This window comes from Taudactylus pleione, unplaced genomic scaffold (genome assembly GCF_031769625.1).
Source record: "Taudactylus pleione unplaced genomic scaffold, aTauple2 ptg000016l, whole genome shotgun sequence".
Taxonomy (NCBI): Eukaryota; Metazoa; Chordata; class Amphibia; order Anura; family Myobatrachidae; genus Taudactylus; species Taudactylus pleione.
Window position 1 is genome coordinate 37,264,305 of NW_028284418.1, and position 22,365 is coordinate 37,286,669.

Here is a 22,365-nt window from a genome sequence, read left to right on the forward strand (position 1 = left end):
AACATACGTACGGAAAATGCTTCACTAGATAATGGCCCAGATCACGTTAATACGACGGAATCGAGTAATAAAATATGGGTGTGAAACATATCCGGCTAAGCCACGCCCTTTTATGGGTTTTGAGGAGTTTTTTAATGTCAAATTTTGCCAATTTGTAAGTGCAATGATATATTTGGCCATGGAATCTGAAGCAAAATGGACCATTTCCAGGGGCTATTGAAAGCTGAGCCCCTATAGATGCAAATGATAATGCATTGTTACTCCGCCTCACTGTCTCCCAGCCTCCGCCAATAGGCAGCTGTCATGGAAAGCAGAGAAAAGGGGCGTTGCTTTCGAGGCACAGCCTCACGTGTTGTGCCACCAGCGTGCCCTCCCTCATTATGTAATAGCTACGTCACGCAGCCAGGAGGCCAATCAGGAGCCAAACTGGACAGAACGTAAACTGTGTCTGCACATGGCTAGGGCGCCAGGTCCAAATGAGTGCACAGACCACTAGTAGTGCGTGAGAACAGCAGCCGGCGGTCACCCCTATCCCGCTTCCCCTGGGTCACTGTGTCGGCTCTGTGTTCTAGTAGTTTTCTTGACATTTTAAGGTTAACTATAATAAGGATTTATTATGGATTTTGTCTTTTTTTTTCATCAAATTTTATACATTTTTATTCCAAATTCTGTAATTTATTGCTGATTGAAATCCGTCGCAAAAGAATCACGATTATCTTAATTAGTCTTTGGGATATTCAAATTCAAAGAGCGTTCCGGACAAAGGGACTAAGGAGAGATTTTATATATATATATATATATATATATATATATATAGACCATTTAGCAAATTAATTGTAAATGCCAATATGTTTTGGGCTTCTCAGTCACAAGGCAATAGGTGCAGTTTCGCTATAAGTCCTTTCATTGACAATATTTCATATGCTTCCTTTCCTCACACAACCTATAAGGCTCTTTTCAGCCAGGCTTTATACCCAGCATTCCACAGAGACTGCAGTGACTAAGGCGCTCAATCATTTGACCATTACTCACTTCCAAATCTCCTGGATCTCTTTGCTGCATTTGACACTGTTGACCACTCTATTTTCAGGTCTCTGTCCTGGTTCTCAACCAACATATCAAAACGATCTTTTCAGTGATCATCCTCCACTCTGCTTCCTTAATGAACTAAAGTACCATTAGGCTCAGCGCTAGGTCCATGTTCTTGTCTATCTATACCACTTCTCATGGAAAACTAATAAAATCCTTTGGATTTCAGTGTAATCTCTATGTGGATGGCAACCAAATTTACCTATCCTCTCCGGATCTCACTATCTTTGCTGACCCACGTCCCTTTCTGTATTTTTTGGCAATTCATTTTGAATTTACTTTCGCCGCCTCAAACTAAAAATTTCACAAGCTCAGCTAACAGAAGTCACCACCTACCTAAATGTTATTCTTGACTCAGGACTGTCCTTTGCTCCCCACGTACAGTCTGTATTCAGAATATACACACATCTCCCTGACGACACTGCAACTTTAATGCCTTCATTATATCCAGCACGGATTATTGCAAATTCCAGAACCGTCTACAGTACATGACTTCCATAAAATATTCTACCAAATTACCTCCACTCTATACAGTTCACACAAACATACATATGTTCTTTACACAAACAGCCACAGACCATCTTTGTAATGTGACTGGATCATATAGCCCATCAAGCACTTTTTTGCCATCGCAATCTAGTGTGACAGTATACAATACGTCCTGTGTCATGCCAACAGTAAAGCATCCTGAGACCATTCATGTGTGGGGTTGCTTCTCAGCCAAGGGAGTGGACTCACTCACAATTTTGCCTAAGAACACAGCCATGAATAAAGAATGGTACCAAAACATCCTCCAAGAGCAACTTCTCCCAACCATCCAAGAACAATTTGGTGACAAACAATGCCTTTTCCAGCATGATGGAGCACCTTGCCATTAGGCAAAAGTGATAACTAAGTGGCTCGGGGAGCAAAACATCGAAATTGTGTGTCCATGGCCAGGAAACTCCCCAGACCTTAATCCCATTGAGAACTTGTGGTCAATCCTCAAGAGGCGGGTGGACAAACAAAAACCCACATATTCTGACAAACTCCAAGCATTAATTAGGCAAGAATGGATGGCCATCAGTCAGTATGTGGCCCAGAAGTTGATTGACAGCATGCCAGGGTGAATTGCAGAGGTCTTGAAAAAGAAGGGTCAACATTGCAAATAATGACTCTTTGCATAAACTTAATGTAATTGTCAATAAAAGCCTTTGACACTAATGAAATGCTTGTAATTTTATTTCAGTATGCCATAGTAACACCTGACAAAAAGGTCTAAAAACACTGAAGCAGCAAACTTTGTGAAAACCAATACTTGTGTCATTCTCAAAACTTTTTGCCATGGCTGTACATAGAATCAACAAGAATAGTTGTTGTTTTTTAAATTATAAATATAATTCCTTTAAATGTGAGTATTATACTAGTTTGTACTTGGCCTTTAGATATTAGAATTTAAAAAAAGATTTACGCGGCTTTAGCCATCCTGATGAGAAATGATACCCTCCATATCAGTACAGTTTATTTCTGCAAATGTTAAGTAAATTCTCCATTTGACTATGTACGCGGTCCTCATGTAACCATGCAAACTGTTTCCTGCTGGGTGTAGAGACAGGATTGCCCTGTGCATATGCACCTTAACGCTCCATGTCTGATTAATAGCTACAGAACTAAAGCTGGGTACACACTGGCCAATATATTGGCGAATCAATTGATCGGTCAATATATCTGCTGCACATTGGTCAGTGTGTACAGACGATATGTCTGTGAACTATGTTGTTCACAGACATATCGCATTGGCTGTGCAGCACAGCCGATGGACAGATATATCTGCAGACATATCTGTCCATTGGCAAGTGTGTACGGGAGGTCTGCAGACTGCCCGTACACACACAGCGGCAGCCGCGGAGAGGGGGGCATCCCCGCCCCCAACCTGCCTCCCGGCCAGCGGGACTTGTGGCTTCCGCAAAGATGATGGTCATTCAGTGTGTATGAACGACCATCATCTAAAGATATATCTGCAGATCACTCGATCTGCAGATATATTTTTCAGGTGTGTACCCACCATAAGAATTGAACCCCTGTCAATACCTAAAAATATGTAATGGGTTAGCAGAAGATAACCACATTCTATCTTTCCTATAAGGTTATTGAAACAAACATACAGAAGAACTCTGAGTAAGACAAACATGTTCTTGATCAAGCAATTACTCAATGTAAGAAAATGTGCTCTCACAAAGACAGCATGTTTTCAGGATTCAATGCCCAAAATGCAATCCTATGGAAAACAGTATAGTTGCTAGAATTTGAAATCTTACCTTCTCTGGAACATCACCACTTTGTCTGCATGGAGATCACTTAAATCAAGTTTTTTCCCTTTTTCAATTACATCTGGGTGTTTCCGCAGAAGAAGCCAACCAATGTGAGAAAAGAAAAATCCTCTCATTGCATTATGAGGGTCTGCATCCGTTTCTGAGTATTTGTGATGGGCACGATGGTCTCGAGCCCACTCATATATATCATTCTGGAAACATTAAAATGAACAAATGTCAACTATATAAAATTGTATGACAGCTACTCTATATATATACACAAAGTATTTGTGTGCAAAATATGCCTTTTTAGATAGCTTTATCTGGTGCAGTGGTGGGCACCAGGTGGCTCCCAAGCTTCTGAGGAGTTACCTAGGCCCTCAGTTTTTCTCTATCTAAACCACAAATAAGCACCTTTGGATTTCAGTATCAACCCTATGTACATCCATGGAAAAAAGTTTTGAGAATGACATAAGTATTGGTTTTCACAAAGTCTGCTGCTTCAGTGTTTTTAGACCTTTTTGTCAGATGTTACTATGGCATACTGAAGTAAAATTACAATCCTTTCATAAGTGTCAAAGGCTTTTATTGACAATTACATTAAGTTTATGCAAAGAGTCAATATTTGCAGTGTTGACCCTTCTTTTTCAAGACCTCTGCAATTTGCCCTGGTATGCGCTGTCAATCAACTTCTGGGCCACATACTGACTGATGGCCGCCCATTCTTGCCAAGGAGTGTGTCAGAATTTGTGGGTTTTTGTTTTTTCACCTGCCTCATTGGCCACAAGTTCTCAATGGGATTAAGGTCTGGGGAGTTTCCTGGCCATGGACCCAAAATATTTTATGTTTTGCTCCCCGAGCCACATTGTTAACACTTTTGCCTTATGGCAAGGTGCTCCATCATGCTGGAAAAGGCATTGTTTGTCACCAAACTGTTGTTGGATGGTTGGGAGAAGTTGCTCTTGGAGGATGTTTTGGTACCATTCCTTATTCATGGCTGTGTTCTTAGGCAAAATTGTGCCCCTTGGCTGAGAGCAACCCCACAAATGAATGGTCTCAGGATGTTTTACTGTTGGCATGGCACAGGACTGATGGTAGCGCTCACCTTTCCTTTTCCAGACAAGCATTTTTCCAGATGCCCCAAACAATCTGAAAGGGCATTCATCCAAAAAAATTACTTTACCCCAGTCCTCAGCAGTCCAATCCCTGTACCTTTTGCATAATTTCAGTCTGTCCCTGATGTTTTTCCTGGAGAGAAGTGGCTTCTTTGCTGCCCTTCTTGACACCAGGTCTTCCTACAAAAGTCTTCGCCTCACTGTGCGTGAAGATGCACTCACACCTGCCTGCTGCCATTCCTGAGCAAGCTCTGCACTGGTGGTGCCCTGATCCCGCAGCTGAATCAACTTTAGGAGATGGTCCTGGCGCTTTCTGAACATTCTTGGGCGCCCTGAAGCAACTATTGAACCTCTCTCCTTGAAGCCTTTTTCACACTGCATGTGTTTCCTTGCAGGTAACCATTGTTAACAGAGGAAGAACAATGATTTCAAGCTCCACCCTCCTTTTAAAGTTTCCAGTCTGTTATTCTAACTCAATCAGCATGACAGAGTGATCTCCAGCCTTGTTCTCATCAACACTCTCACCTGTGTTAACGAGAGAATTACTGACATGATGTCAGTTGGTCCGTTTTGGCAGGGCTGAAATGCAGTGGAAATGTTGTTTTTGGGATTAAGGCCCTGATTCAGAGCCGGACGCTCTGACCAGAGCGCTCGCTCTGAATCAGGGCCCACCTCCATTAAAATGGAGCGTCCTCCTGGATGCTCGTATAGCTGTGGGTCACCACCCACAGCATTTACGAGCGTGCAACAAGATGGTTGCGATGGTCTTGACCATCGCGACCATCGGACTTGCGAGTGAAACCCTGTGGTCGGGTTTCACAACCGCAAGGCCAGGAGTAATTTTGGCTCTATCAGAGCCAAAATCACTCCCACTGACATCACTAGTGATGTCAGTGGGGCCGGCTTCAGACGGTAGGCGTTCCCATAGGAACGCCTCCGTCTGGCAGGCACGCCCCCGGCACGCCCACCAAAGGGGGCATGCTGTCACTCACCATCGACAGCACGCCCCCTTTGATGCGAGACTCCGAGCGAAGGAAAGTCCTTCGCTCGCCGGGTCTCGCGCATGCGCACGACGGAGCTCCCTCCGTCGTGCGCATGCGCAGTGGGGAACATCGACCCACTTGCGAGCGGACTGCCGCTCGCGAGTGGGTCTGAATGACCCCCTAAGTTCATTGTCATGGCAAAGAGGGACTTGGCAATTTGCATATACTCCAGAATGTCATGAAGAGTGATCAGATGAATTGCAATCATAAAAACTGAAGCAGCAGACTTTGTGAAAACCAATACTTGTGTCATTCTCAAAACTTTTGGCCATGGCTGTAGATGTCACTGAAATTGAAATTTCCTTTGGCGTTTTTTACCCATCTGTATTGACCAAGCTATAATGTCTGTCTTCCATTTCATCTTTGATGTAATCGCACTACCTTACACAATATTGTATAGTACAGTAAGGTCATGTCTGCAAAACTGTGAAAAGATGTAGACCTGCACAGACACTTCTACAGGAATGTAAAATCACTATCAAATGCGGAAGACTGATGACTGGCTGATGATGGTCACCAGCACTAGCTAGCCGCTTCTGATTGGCTGATTCAACGGTGAAGCTGAGAGGTGCTTTCTATAGTGTGTGTGTATATATAAATATATATATATATATATATATATAGATAGATAGATAGATAGATAGAGAGAGAGAGAGAGATCTCTCTATAATATATATATATATATATATATATACATACACACACACATATATACATACACACATACATACATACGCACACACACGCACAAACCTAATAGCAAACATGTATGGAAATATCAAAACAAGTTTGTTTGTTTTTTAAAACAATAGAGTGTATCTGATATACGCCTGATGTAAACCTGGTGCACATGCATCTAACGAAATTTGCACCTTTGCATATTTACGTAATTGTGAGGTTTTATAGTGAATGCATTTGAGGTTTACAAATTTTAACACAAATGCATTAGCACTCTGCATGAACCCCATAATTTCCTGCATTAACCATTGCATTTCCCTCTTTACTTTTCTTCCCATTGGCTAAACTTTCACCCCTATATTCCATATTTGACACACTGACAGAATAATTTTTTTTACTTTGGTTTACTTTGGTTACTGTAAATAAACTTTTCTATACTTAAATAACCTAATGCTCTCCAAACCACAATCGCTATAGAACTGGATAATAAAGCATTACTAATTACTTTTCACAGTACAATTTGGTTGGTCCAATATACTGTACATGGCATCTAAGCTCACGTATCAAACTCTTATTTCCCTATAGATGGTAAGCTTTGTCTGTCTGTTATTACCCAGTCTCATTTTATTACTGTGTTTATTCCAAACTGTATAACGCTGTGGAGTAGTCTAGTGCAATCTAAACAATAATAATAATACATTTAGTTATAACAAAGTGGATGAAATGTCTCCTCTCCATTATTAAAATTGCATGTTTTTCTCTGATAGAAAGTCTGAAATCATGAAAAATCATGTCAGACCTACTTCAACACTTGGAGGCCTAACAGCAATACTATTCAATGAAAAGACAAATACACTTTTTTGTTTTTAACTGTGTGTACTTTTTTGTATCCACTGAGTGTGCGGGGTATATTTACTAAAGTGCAGTCTTTTAGAAATGGAGATGTTGTCCATAGCAACCAATCAGATTCTACGTAACATTTAACTACAACTTCTAGAAGATAATAGCTAGAATCTGACTTGGTTGCTATGGGCAACAGCTCCACTTCTAAAATATCTTACTTTAGTAAATATACCCCCGAGTCTCTCTTCAGGAACACACATTGCCAACACTGATCTAAAGTGTTCCATCATGTACATCCCAGAATAACATTTTTATACTGAACAGAACACATGTCCTGTGTCAGCCTATACAATGCTGCTGCCATGTTGTGATGACAAGGCTCTTCTTTATAATCCAGTACATTTTCATAAATAGCCATCAAATTGCTCTGAGATTCATTTCATAGCTGAACCCATGGCAACATATTTCCAAGAGCATTGGTGGCAATAGTATCCCTTTACAGAAGGCCCAATTGAGTAAATACTAATAAAATATTTTACCTGAAATGCCATTGTGTTTGCCACTGCCAAAAATATCCTCAAGGGCAGCTTGGCTTTATAAGATCGATGACTCCAGAGGCGGTGGGCACCAGCGGTCACTCCCAGGGCGCTCAGCATGAAACAAACAACAGCTGTAGGAATAATTAAATTAATTAACTTTATAAAGCAAAAATAATTTTAAAAAATTGAGGTATTTAAGCTACTAAACTACAACTCCCAGCATGCACTGCCAGCAAGATCACAGCCAGTTACATTTAGCATCTATGGATTTGGATGCTCTGCCCATCACACACCGAAGTGCACACTTCCTTCTGCTTCTCCATAACGTTTCTGTGTTTATGGATCCTATTGAAAGTATAGGAAGAGACCCAAAGTGCTAGATCTGAGCAGGTGCAAAAAGTATTTTTTGCAGAGTGGAAATGACTGTGACCCCTTCCGCTAACGCTGGCATCTTGCTCTGTAAACCTATTCTCATCAGCAGGAATCAAGGTCCAATCGTGCAAAATGAGTCACTCAGCGCTAAAATGTTGTGCTAAAAAAACTAACTTTCAATAAATAACTAGCAGTGTTTACTGAATAGTAACAAAAAACCTTACAAGTGTTATTATAATGATTTTTAAACAGCAATATTATAACTGCACTCTGTAAACATTCAGGTGTTTTCACAATTGTGCCACTTGACACATAACAGGTCCACTGTGGATTTCTGCTTACTGTCTGTGCAAGCAACCAAGCTGTGCAATTATTTGTTGAAATGCCTATTGCACCATAACGTGAGCGATGCTTCCAAGCAGACTAAAGGTTTTTTTCTCTGGTCCATATATTTAGTTTCAATCTGTCAATTTTGCAAAGATCAATTACATGACCTGTAAAGCGAACAAACTGGCTGATGTCCTTTCTTTTGGTCGGTGTCAGTAACTGCATCAAAACTGCAGCACTAATTATGTTTGTGAGTTACATTAGAAACAGATTCTGCATGGGGGTTAGGACTTGTGCACCAGAGTAGATTTTTGGAAGACAGATATAAAAATGCATTAAAAAAGCATCACATTTTTTTTTTCTAAAAAACAATGCAGTAGTACCATAGTACTTTCATTAAATAATTACTAAACAAGAATAAAACAGAACAAGCTACTGTTTTTTTTATAAGTATTTAAAGTCACGCATATGCACAAAAATAAAACTATCTAGCAAAACTTTTACTGAAAGAGAAGCTTAACTTGCTGACAAGAGGTTAATACATTTACCCTGCCACACACAGAAGTGCTTTCTCATTAGTTCAGGAAGGGCTGAATAATTGAGTTAGCAGGATAATGCACTGAACAATTGGAACCCCAGGAAAATACATTGTGTTAGTTCTTTATGAACATTGACTTTGTGACCTTCTGGATTTTTGTTAAACGCTACATGGCTTTATCAATATTGTGCCTATGCAGTCTCTCACATTTTTGTGTCTCAAATATGTTACTTCTTCCAAACAAATGTATCTGAAACAGGTGTAACATGATGATTAAGAAAATAGCTGTGACTTGAATACAACACACATTGTAATGCCATTCCATGGGGTCATATGTCAAGCTTTAGCTAGCAACATCAAGTGAAAAGCACAGTCACCAATATGGTTACGTTCAACAAGGTAGATTCATTATGTTTTTGGTCTTTGTATGTTGTATTTATTTTTATGTTGCTCTATATTATTTACTATCTTGTAGCATTTTGAAATTATTTTGTCATAAGAATGTAATAGTTTATATTAATGCAATTTAAATGCCACCCCTATGTTTTATAGGGGTGGCATTTATTTTGCATAAATATAAGTATACAGTAGGAGGCTGCATTCAAATTAATAATTGCGTTATCTTTTTGTGTGCCTGCAATTTATTATATTCCATTCTACTATAAATGTACCTAAAGTCTTTGTACTGCTGATGTAACTGTGCAGGCCTGCATTACTTTCAGTTGGGCTCTCAGTGCTGGCCCTCACCTGTAAAAACAAGTGGTTTCCCTTGCCAGCCCTCCCTACCAATATTTATATTCTTGCAGTGTATGGGTATTTGGTTTAGCAACCAGTTGTCCTCCCTCCTCCCTGAATCTGGGCCAACATTTTCTGCTGAATAAATAATGCGCAATTTATTATCATCATTTTTATGCAGCGCACACAGTCGATAGTTCCAAACTAATCCACTGAGATAAGTACACTGGTATCAATATTTCTGAACTGCATACTATAAGCGACAAATGTTATTTATACAGTTACATTATATCTATTCCCGATGTCAGTCTTAAATACGCTGAAAGCAATTATTGCCATTTGCTTATCCCTAGTTTTTAATAAAGAGTTATATACGTAATTTATTACACACCTTGGTGCTAGTGCTGAGCTGGGCGTACGTTTGTTTGCTTAGCCTAATTTCTGCAAATTAGTCTTGTGCCTTTCCACAAAATAAGGGTACGCTCACTTCCCTATGCAAATTTGGTACTTGGGGAGGCAGAAGGGACGTGCAAACAATGGCTCAGTCGTATGATTGTTATCAGAGACAAACCTGACCGGAGATTCATACACACCTTCCAGTAGCTGTATCAATTCCAGGTGCCTGGGATCTCATGCGGACTCTCCTATGAAGCTGATAGGTGTTGTTCATGTGCCAACTATAGGATTTTGTGGGCATTATGCTAACTACAGTATAGGATTTTGTGGGCATATTTCAAAAATAAAATATTACTACTTTCATTTATATGCAAGAAGGAATATTTTACTTGTTTTACTATAGAGCAGAGGTTCCCAAATGTGGTCCTCAAGGCTCACCAACAGTTAAGGTTTTAGAGATGTCCATGGCAGAGCACAGGTGACTTAATTAGTACCTCAGTCAATTTGATTTAACCACCTGTGCTCAGCCATGGATATCTCTAAAACTGTTGGGGAGCCTTGAGGACCGCGTTTGGGAACCTCTGCTATAGAGGCTTGTTTGTTTTGTGTAATCAAATATATTGGTGAATGCATTTCTTCTATAAATCAAATTATAAAAAACTCAATTTTCTCATGCTTAATGACCTGATTGGCTGTACATTTATTTGGATATAAATACATGTGATGTAAACCTAGCTGCTGGGGCATAGCTGGATTGACCATGAAAAGCCTACAGGCTATATATGGGGTTTAAATACGCTATCTTTACTTGTGGATTTATATAGCCCATTTATTACTGGGACCATATGAGTAGCATCCCAGCATTCCAATTATATTAATTACTCTGAAGGTGTGTACACACTAGACGATTTGTTGAACGATAGGCCAGATTCCGACGCATCGGAACTACATATCGTTCAAAATCGTCCAGTGCGCGCTATCATGGGGTCATCAGCCACATCGTCAGATCGGCCCTGCATGCAGGCCAACCTGATGATGCGACTGATGACCCCATGCGGCAGGGGCCGACATATTGGGAGGTCGGTCACCGGATCGTCTAGTGTGTACCGACCACCCAATATGTCGGCCCGTCGGCATCGTTAAGTGTGTACCCATCTTTACAGTGCAGAGATATCAAAAAGAGACACAGCTGTTTTCAGTGTGTGACTTGTAGCCTGAGGGGGTGCACAAAACCCATGTGTCCCTGTCCTGACATATAATCCACAGAGGCACCAGACTTGTACTGACTCTACAAAGCAGGGGTACTAGTGCCGTACTTTAGCAGGAACACAATCACTGTATCCAAGTCTTTCCTTCTGTCTGTGGGAACTGCTGCTTGCTTGCAAAGTTGTTTTGCTCTGTAAGCTTTTGCACCCCGGAAGAAATGAAGGTGTACAAATGACCAAACACCTTGGCTCATGGCACTGCCACATTACAATGTACAATGTAATCTACAGCTTATCGTGAAAAAAATATTTTGGACTTGGACAAAGTGAGACGTGAGTGTTCATTTTCAGCTTTGTAACTATTTCTTGTTAGAGTAGGCCATTTATGTAGACATTTTACATAAATGATTTTGCTTTTGAAAGTGATGCAACACTAAAGAGAGCCTGACCAGTGGCGTAAGTTCATCCAAGATGCCCGGAGGCAAGTTATAATTTTGTGCCCCCCTCGTCACAGCCTCTGACACTGTAATGTAGTAATTCGCATGCAGATAGGCTATAGATAGACAAAGGCAGCAGCTGATGGTCTGACATGGAGCTCTCCACAAGTGTATGGTGGCTTCTCAGGTGCCGAGAAGAGGTGCCATGTATTGGGCGGCCGTGACGGTACTCTCCGGGTACATAGTTACAGCCCTAAGTGGGGTGAATATGTTGTGGATAATGGAGGAGGTGCCCCTTCAGAGCTGGAGCCTGGCGGCAGGCGCCTCCATTGTCTCCAATAGTTCTGCCCCTGAGCCTGACACATTTTAGATGTTCTAGTTGTTTAAATAATGCATTGTGAAGGCACTGTGAATGCTTTGTATAAGTGAAAATAAATTGGAGTGACTATACTGACACTAGTAGCAACGCTCAGCTGGCTAGTCATAGTCTTTATGTTTACAAGCTTCCTTGCCCTTAGACCTTGATGTGTTCAGGGGACCCAGTTGCTAAACAGCATGACTTCAGCTAGTAAGCAATTTTAAACACACCAGTGGTTAGACAAGTTGGGTTAGATCACCACAAGTAAAACAGTACAAACTCAGCAGGTCAATAAACAGCTAAAAAGGTTATAGCTGGTGTCAGTTGGCAGGACCAAGACAAGGGTAGGTAAGATTCTATCCAGATAAACAATAACATCAAAAATAGAACACAGAACTGCTACAGGGTTCTCTTCAGCACATTCAATAAGATACATTCTTATAATTCAACCAGATACTGCAATTCTATTTGAAATTAAACATGTTTGGTGCCATAAGGAAGGCAATAATTTTTATTTTTGTTTTGTTTGTTTATAGTCAAAGCTATGTGGATGTCACAAGGTTTACAAGAGCATCTATCAGATTATATCACAACAAGAAAGCAAAACTGATTTCATATCCAAAAATTTATGTCACAAGATTCCCTCAGAGAAACTGAATTTAACTGTGTGGAGCATATTCGGTTATGTAGTTAGCATAAAAAAACCGAATCCTTAATAGATGATTTTAATTCCCAAAAGTTACCTCAAAAAATGTTTATTCAATTTAATTTAGTCAAAAATATATATTTAATCTTTTTTAAACTATTTTAGTGAATAATAAAAAGCCCCTTGTTGCATTACCGCCACACAGGACCCCATTGAAGAATAACCCCCTCCCTCCTCAGTGCGATATGCTCTCCTTGTCAAAAAAAAGGGGGGGGGGGGGGGGAGTGATCTTCAGTAGCCATGCTGGTCTTTGCATGGCTACTGAAGTGGCTTTACTATAGGACACATGCACTCCAGAATGCCACTCGCTTGGCATTCTGAAGAGCAAATTTGCCGGTGATGTTGGCAGTCACAAGCCGCTACATTACTTCCAGGGGGCCAGAGGAGAACATGTGCAGAACGGATATCCTCTGAAAGCGCAGGGGGACGGAGGAGCAGACAGTTGCATGGGATGCAACAGTGTCAGGGGGAGAGATATCAGGTCTTGGAGAGAGAGAGAAATATGAGAGTGATAAGTACCAACCAATCAGTTTCTAACTGTCATTTTTCTAGCACAGCCTGTAAAGTGACAGTTGGAAGATGATTGGCTGGTACTTTTTATATCTCCTCTCTCCGAGGATTGAGAGACCAGCTGGCTTCGGTCACATGCCATGCAACCGTGCCAGGTAAGTGACTTCCTTGTAAAAAAAGTAACAACTCTATCTTTATATCCAAAAAATGAATCTGCCATTACTACCTTCATCGACAGTGAATTACATGTGAACTGCCATGCTTGTGTACAGCAAACTTGGATATCTTCAGCCGACATCACTGCTAACAGGACTGTCCATTCATTAATGCCAGGGGTTAAAAATGTGGGACAGACCTTTTAAAAAATATGCCTAATCCTGACTCTTACAATAATGGTCCCCACTACTTAACAGAGCAATTTCTGAGGCCCTCGTGACTCCCTACTAGCAATTGAAGGAAGTAGTAAGTTTAATAAATAAAGTTAGTTGAAAACAGCTTTGAATTATTTCATGAGAATCGACACTTAAAATAGCTGAGAAATCCATATTCTGACTCCGTTTAGAACAGGGGTGGGGAACCTTTCTTCTGCCGAGGGCCATTTTGATATATATAACACTATTCGCGGGCCCGGTGGAGGCCACTCCCTCTCAGTGTGATGTCACATAGGGGCGGAGCAACAATTGCCAGTGATTACTGCAAGTGATTACTCCTAAGGGATGCTTTGGGGAGCTGTAAGGGCAGTGATGTGACTGTCTGAAGCGTCCTAAGGATGCTCCCGGTGGCACTGCTCCATAGATTCTGGCTGTAGGGTGCTATTCTAGGCACCCTGCTAGCCAGATGAGGCTAGCAAACAAAAGCTCAGAGGGCCAGACCAAATGATTCAGGGGGCTTTATACGGCCCCCGGGCCTGAGGTAACCCATCCCTGGTTTAGAACAATGATAATAAAGCTGCAATGGAAAAGAAGAGTTTATTGTCTTACCAAAAATCATGGTAGCAGGTTTAGCGAATGGTATAAGTATAAACCCATACAAGGCTCCTATATGTAGCAGTGACATCAGTATGACGTTTCTCCACACTATTATCATCGGAGGTTTGGGACCTTCCTTCTCACAATATGTGGTGTCAAAGATGTCGTCTGTCATTACACGGTCTGCCCCAATGTCCTCGGGATTTACAGCGGGCTTCTCCACACATGTTCCCACAGTCTGACTCCCCCGATACATCATCTTAACAGAGGATCAAAACTAAAGACAAATTTAAAAAAAAAGGAAGAGAAAGTTAGTTGACAGGATGAGATACATGAAGAGGTAAATGGAGCTATACCACAAAGTGTTTGATGAAAATCTTACATATTTGTTTGGATAACTATTGAACAACATACTTAATGACTTGAATGTAAATGGGCGGTACACATGGGCGTCAAATAATTCTGTTTCTCCTCCTATCTCTTATGGACAGGGGATGAATAGAGACAGAAGTTTGCATGACTGCTAATCTCTTCTGTGTGGAAACGCAGCATGCAGTGCACAAGGCCATTTTTCAGAGAGTGTATGGCAGAACAGGACAAGCTCTGCCACCCTCCATGGGAAGACACACAGCAGCGCCCTACAACTGTGTCTTCACATAGACAGCAATGATTGCTATATGAGATTCCATCTATACTCTGTTCAACTGCCACAAATGGGACAATGGAGAAAGTGAATGACTAAATCTTGTATTCACATCTCCTAAACCAGTGGTCTCCAACCTGTAGCTCGCAAGCTTCCGGGTAGCTTGCGGTCTTAATTTTGATAGCTCACCTAGCTGAAGTATTGCCGAATCAACTAGGAGGAAGTGACCTCTGATGTGTGCTTCCCCGTGGAGTTGACGCCATGGGTGGAGCCACAGGGAAGCACATCAGGTAATTGCTGCAGCCATAACAGCAATCACCTGACGTGCATCCCCATGGTTCCACCCACAACATCTACGCTACGGCAGAGCAAGTGACTCCTGCCCAGCCCTGCCGGAAAATCACACAGCAGCCCTGCCTATATCTTTTGCTCCTCTACTGAACGTACCTCCTTGGAGCCGGTAATTTACAGTGAAATGTGCTTGTGCTTACATGCTATTTACAAACTACAACAATATCACTGTAATAATTAAATGCATTGTTATTTTCTATGAAACATTTCTTGTCATTTTCATTAAATGACCTTCAATTGTTCAGTTATTAGCCATATTAATTTGTTTTCTACAATTTCAGTAGCTCTTTGGCGACCACTGGCCTAAACCCCATCACTGTTCTCCTACATTAAAGTTAATGTTTTTAGACATGATTACTTTAAAGCGTCTCTTTTTTTTCATTCAACTTTTTAATAACTTTTTCCCTTTACCTCTAAAATCCCAGGGGTGAAAACATTTGGGGGGAGAGATATCAAATCTTGGAAGAGAGATACAGATGTGTCCTCCTCATACACTATTTCTGTAGTCTCGCCAAACAGCCCTTCTCGGCAGCTCCTGCTAAGCATTGTTTTCGCTCGGATGTGCGTCTTAGTCGCACAAAGTAAACAAGTGGATGCGACAAAGCCGCTTAACAAGACTGCACTGATTAATTTCATATTCAACACTTGTACATCTGAGTGCGAATGAGTCTCAATCTGTATACAATGTGTTACGATGCAGCAGCCGCAGCTTTTTATCACGCCAAGTTCCATTGTGCTGCATCTGCGACTTTGTACTTATTTCAAATTAATTCCTGTGCGGTTAAAGTTGCAGCCTGGTGCCTCTGGTACAGATGGAGAGGTGTTTCGCTGTGGTATGCGAGTGAGCCATGCCATACTATACCTCTTGGCACGGTTCACTCCCACCGGGCGCCTTGCGCCACATGGCTATTGAGGCTTGGTGTATGAGGACACGTCTGTAAAATGGAGAAGTTGCCCATAGCAATCAACCAGCTTCTAAATGCCTTTTATCTAGCACATCCTATAAAATGACAGTTAGAAGCTGATTGGTTGGTACTTTATAAATTTTCCACTTTAGCGCTCTCCGATATTTAATAAATCTCCCCCTAAATAAAAGGCCTAAACCTCAAATCACATATTTTGCAAAGTCAGCTGAATGTCTTCAGAGGCATTACTTTGCTGGGACATTAAACTAAAGGGTCCTATCCATTACACGACTTTTTGAACAATCCGACCAAAACCAGGAGATTTTGGTCGCATTGTTCACAAAGTCGTGTAATGGATAGCCGGTAAGGACCAGCGATGCGCGTGCACGCTGGGTCCTTGCTGACCCTGACTATCTGCGGAACATGCTTATCAACCTGACAACACTCGTCAGGTTCCCCATGTTCCGAGATAGGAGATCGGGATCCTGCACTGAAAGACGTTCAGTGAACACCGTTCAGTGCGGGCACCGCACCCGGCGGCCTGAACGCTAGACGTTCAATGTTTCAGGTCGCCTAATGGATAGGCACCTTAAAATGAAAAAAGAACAGAAACATACTTATCAAATATGCAAATAACCTAAAGCTACAGAATTTGAGGGAAATGTAATAACCTGCGCGATGCGGGTATCGTTGGAATTCCGGCGATCCTGCCCGTTTATTAAAGTCAATAATAAATTTAAAGGCAATAGTCTAAAAGGCGCTTATGCCTCCGTCTCATGGGCTATTACATTTCCCCCAATTTCTCAGTCTTTAACTTAAGAAGATTAACACAGTGCAATGAATGCAGTCAAGGTGTCCAACCATTCTCTGTTATGTGGACTCACATGTAACATAACTTTTGATTCATATAATTCCACACAAAGACTAAAAAAATCTGTAACCTCCCACACATCTCAATAAAGAGTATAATGAAGAGAAAAATCAATACATACGGGGACAGAATTAAAAAGCTGCAAACAAGCAGCTTTGCAATTCCGTCCTTGCAAATATGCAAATGCAGCAGGAGATCTCTGACACCCCCTGCCGCATTTGCGATCCCAGCACTGCAACCGAGGTCGCAGGCTGGGATAACATTGCGATGGTGGACGGCGCCGGGCCGCTGGCCAGATGAGTAAGCCTCAGCTTACGCTGGCTGACCGGCTTGCGATGCCAGGAAACTGTGTCCGTGGACGCAGCCCCTAGCCTTGCCACTCAAAAAAATGGGGCCGCCCCTGTTTCTGGGAACGCTGGCTGCCTCTGCCTGTCATTCAGACAGAAGAATAGCAGGGGCTGCGTATGAACACACAGGACCCGTTCTGCACATGAGCAGAGCGGGTCCCGCGCATGCGCAGATTACCAATAATTGTGAATCTGTGTTCAGCATTGGACGGTAAATCAGCCCCATAGTTCTAATGGTGACACATTGTACAGTAGCAGAGATTTGGGCATGTTTTGCACAACTTTTAAATTGGCCACACACATGAGGATATAAATTTGGCCACAAGTAAGACATGAGCTGTAGAAGAGTGAAACCATATAATCTTTTCTTTCCTTGAAAACCGTATAGCAAAAAAGAAAAAAACACTTGATGATAATAATAAAGAACAGTTAATGTACTAATGTTTAGTTATAATACAAAGTTAATTTAGTTCATCTTCTGCTGCTACCTATGGACCTAAAGAGATTTTATATTATGGAAAATGGTATTATAACATCTAACTAGGTAAGTAGGTGAAAAATGTTATGTACTGAAATACAGTTTATTATGTAACTTTATAACATGTTCTGAGCCCGATGTTTGCCTTTTTGTGAATCTCAATTCCACACTCTGCTTTTTATAATACTATGTATTGTAGCAGACAGCAAATAAAGTACTTTACAAGATCTGGGTTAAATATTAGCCATTTTACCCTGCAGCTTACATTAGCTGCTATCTTGGCAACAAAAATGTTTAATGTTGTCCTCAAACTACATGCATTGCCTCAATAATTCAGTTTTATTTTAAGCGCACAGTTCCTGCACACACCTTTAGGTGGAAGCTTGCCGGCCTGCTTGACATATTTCATGGGTAGAGAGAAATGACTACTATTAGGTGAAATAATTGATGATTGTCACACTGAGAAGTATACATGGAAGGAGATTTTCTTATGGTGACACATTAAGTCACTGCATATAAAACAGTGGTGTTAGGCAGACAGTGTGTAACTAAAAGCTCAGTTTACCTGAATAATAAATTAGACTTACACTGGCACACATACGCTCATTCATTAGGTCACCATGGTATATGTCAAACATGACAGATAGAGATATATATATATATATATCTATCTATATCTATTAGACTGTAAGCTGTCACGAGCAGGGCCCTCTGTCCTCGTGTGCATTTCCTTCCCTCACTTATGCCATCATCTCATCTCCCCCTCACTGGTTACAACAGCACCTATCACTTGGGTTCTGCCACCCTGCTGCATATTTGGGTATTATGGGGTCTATTCATGATGTTAATTATTGGGGTCAGAACGGACCCCGATAATTAATATTGTAACTTGCTGCGGACGCTTAAGCAATTAATCATTGCTTCGGCGTGGAGAGAGCTCATCCGAAAATCAGCTGTTCCCGCGAGCGGCTTCACTGCTCTTTTCGGAGCAGTGACACTAATGCGCATGCGTGACTTACAGGTTACACAAGAGCCCTGACGTCCGGCGGTAGGAGCCAGACAGGGGCGAAGGGATCCCTTTTCGCAACCCAGGATACCGTCACATAGGAAAGGAGCGGGTTGCAAGTGGAAGCAAACGCCATCTGAAGATGGTGAATGCTTCCGCACTCAAGCTCCAAAAATTATAGTATTTTCGGAGCTTGATGAATTCTGTCCTTGTACTAGTGTATAGGGACAGCGGGCCATTCCGAGGAAAGTAAGCAGGAGATATCTATGATACCTTCTGCTTTACCTTCTTGATGAATGGCCCAATAACTTAATTTCTACAATTGCAGATGAAAATGTTAATTTTGTGAAGTTAAGTGATAATGAATAGGCCCCTATGCCCGCTGATGCAGCTATGTTTATAAACGATGTCCATGTCCGGCACTGTTCTCTACTGTAATGGTGGGTACACACTATACAGATATATCTGCAGATGATGGTTGTTTGTACACACTGAACCACCGTCATCTGTGTCTGCCCGCAGGTCCCGGCGACCAGGGGGCGTGTCGGGGGAGTGTCCCGGCAATGGGGGGGGGGTGTCCCGCCCCCCTCTTCGTGGCTTCCGCTGTGTGTGTACGGGCGGTCAGCCGATGGACAGATATGTCTGCAGACATATCTGTCCATTGGCTGTGCAGCACAGCGAATGCGATATGTCGGTGAACGCCGGCGTTCACCGACATATCGCGGGTACACACTGCCCGACGGGCAGCAGATACATTGGCCGATCAATTGATCGGCCAATGTATCTGTCAGTGTGTACCCAGCTTAAGTCACTTTTTTCTTGTTTTGTTCGTTCTATTTATGTACTTTGTAAGGTGCTGCAGGCTCCTTGTGGTGCCATATAAAGGAAGGTGATAATAATATATTGAGACAAGATCATTTTCATGTTGTTGATTTAGAAATTATACTAAATACTGTAAACTATTTTTGCTGAGCCCTGCAAATCTATGACACTTGTCACATGACTGACCTGACCATACCAGGAAGGTACCAATTCACTACTCCAAAGGGGGACACAAGTACTAGCTCTGGAGATCTGAAGTGGAACATTCTTATAGGTCTTCGAGCACAATAATCCGCTATATACTTGCACAACCTGCATATATATTTACAGTAAAGAAAAGGTAAATATAGTATTTTCTGGATATGACCAGCATCAGAGCCAGCTTGACATGCCACAACAAAACATGACCAGGAATGTGCAATGTGGACTGATTAAGGTCTATATACTTTTATATGAATTGCAAAGATAATTATTTGTAAATATTTATGTCGCCACATATGAAAATGCTCATATGAAAATATCTTTTAATGCTCCAATTATGCCATGTAACTGACATTTAAAATAAAAATAAAAGTAAGAATATCAAAAATGAGGAGGCTGGTTAGATCCTATTGACCTTGGACAAGTGACTTATCTCCCTGTGTCCCAGGCAGTACAATATAAATCATCACACACACAGGAGAACATCTTGTTGCTTTTCAACAACTTGAAAGTTAACTGGGTAATAAGTGGGTCCCAAAATAAATGTTCTGAATTATAAAAAAAAAAATGCCCTCTGAACAGTAAATCCTTCTTGGTGTGGGGAAAAAACCTTACCTATAACACCTTTGTACTGTAAGGAAGCTTGCTGTCTCACTATATCCCTGGTATAAAAATAACATGAGTGGCAAGTAAAATATATGTATATTAAATAAAATCATGATTGGAATAGCTTATATAACATACACCAGGGTACAACAGATGTCAGGTAGGCAAAGATCCTAAACATTTATCACTGTGGGAACCTAACTTTGAGTAATCACATCTATGAATGCTAATAAATACACATCTTTCCTGACTCCTTAAAAGATCCAGATGGCTCCTATATTTCATTGCAAGGTTTCTGAATTCTACATTACTATGTTCATCTGTTCATGGATCTCTATATATTTATTTATTTTTGCAACATCTTTTTTTTTTGCCAAAGATCCATCACCTGCATAATGATTAGTCTTATAGTGTAGCAAAGAGTTAAGTCAATGATATAATCTCTTCTGCTATTGTGATGTCAAAGAGAGGAAAAAGCTAATTCAGACAAGGACGCCAACATGTAATAATATATAGCAATGACAGGTCTTCATTGGGGACTGAGAGGATTGTCCTTTATTAAGTGAGGCTTTACTCCTACTGAGTGATGTTTGATACTGCATGCAGTAATCCTGGCACATGATGTCGCATCACTACAATTAGCACAGATGTAAAAAATGACTGCAACGCAGTAACATCCATTTCCCATGGACAAAGGCCTGATTACCGCAAGTAGAGGTTCCTGGCAGCAACATGGTCTCCAATTTAATTTATACAGCCTGACAGCCTATCAAGGAAATTCTACATATTGTAGGCGCAAAGGCAAACACATCTTAACAGAAGTTTCCTTCAATGTGCAATTCATTCTTGTATCTATCATGATGGCATTCTGCAATCTAGCACACCCCTCGTCCATTCAGTAATAACCAGAAAGGCTGCCCTGCCTGTTGTTATGCAGTGAGAGAAAAGAGGGCAGAATGGATGGAACTGTAGCACACTAACATTCAAGGCAAAATGGCTCAACACGAATATTTACATAGAAAAAAATACGAGTGTTCCTTTTATGTAAGAGGCAATTGTATTATCTGATAATACTACTTTGTGATGATGATATAATATAGATAGATAGATAGATAGATAGATAGATAGATAGATAGATAGATAGATAGATAGAGCACAGAATGGTCTCATCTGGATCACCAATACAGAATGATTCAATGCTTCAGCTACATCACATACAAGATGATCAAATATAAAATGCAGTGTCCTATATATAGCTCTTCCTATTATAAACGCAGGAAAATAGACAGCACAGACCATAGCAGTACAGGAAAATAAAAAGACTGATTAAAATCGGGACCCCAGGGAAATTAGGATCGTGTCCTATAGTTATTACCCCCATTGTATCTAATTGTATCAAGTTCACGGTGAAAAGGTAACAGAAATGTAATATTAAAAAAAAAGGTGCAAGTGTACGTCATTCCTTATAGAGGCTTCTAAATACATATACATATAGGCAGAAAATCGGGTATGTCGTCACCCCTCTGCAGGGGCAGCCTGTGCCAATGCTATGAGAGCGCAGCAGTACCTGGTATGTGCTGGTCCTGGCTCCGGTCTCTTCTTCCCTCTCCTGATGCTGTTATATGTCACTAACACGCCAGGGATGGATGCAGGATATGAGCCAGCACACAATGCCCAGGCTGTTCCGCACTGTAGCAGGCAGCAGCTATTCCTCAGGAAAATAGAAAGCTGCCTCCTGCAACTGATAGCGCCGCTCGCTCTCCCCCTGCTGCTGCTGCTGCTGCTGCTGCTGACGATGAGGGTATAGAAATGATAATGATGCCTGTTCATTTATTCCAGTAAGAGCCCCGCCGCCCTATTGGCGCAGAGAAATTTGGTGCCACATGCTCCACACACAGCCATTGGCCGCCAGCAATCTGCTGACTGCAAAGGCAACTCTATAAGCCGGCGTGCGGCCACCAGTGCGCATGCGCCCGGTGCTGCGT

General features: G+C 41.4%; 1 protein-coding gene across 2 annotated transcripts in view; it reads right to left on the minus strand.

The window, feature by feature from the left end:
• SCD (stearoyl-CoA desaturase) overlaps positions 1-22,365 on the minus strand; it is a 35,920-nt gene that overhangs the window by 10,817 nt on the left and 2,738 nt on the right. The window contains exons 1-4 of one of the 2 annotated variants that reach the window (XM_088475647.1): positions 21,948-22,279; positions 14,163-14,427; positions 7,599-7,729; positions 3,387-3,592 (exon numbers count right to left, since the gene is read on the minus strand). In XM_088475647.1, the coding sequence (XP_088331773.1) occupies positions 3,387-3,592; positions 7,599-7,729; positions 14,163-14,409 (584 nt within the window). In that variant the 5' untranslated portion in view covers positions 14,410-14,427; positions 21,948-22,279. Of the gene's footprint in view, positions 1-3,386; positions 3,593-7,598; positions 7,730-14,162; positions 14,428-21,947; positions 22,280-22,365 lie in introns of those variants that run through there. The other variant, XM_088475648.1, reaches the window with a different exon arrangement.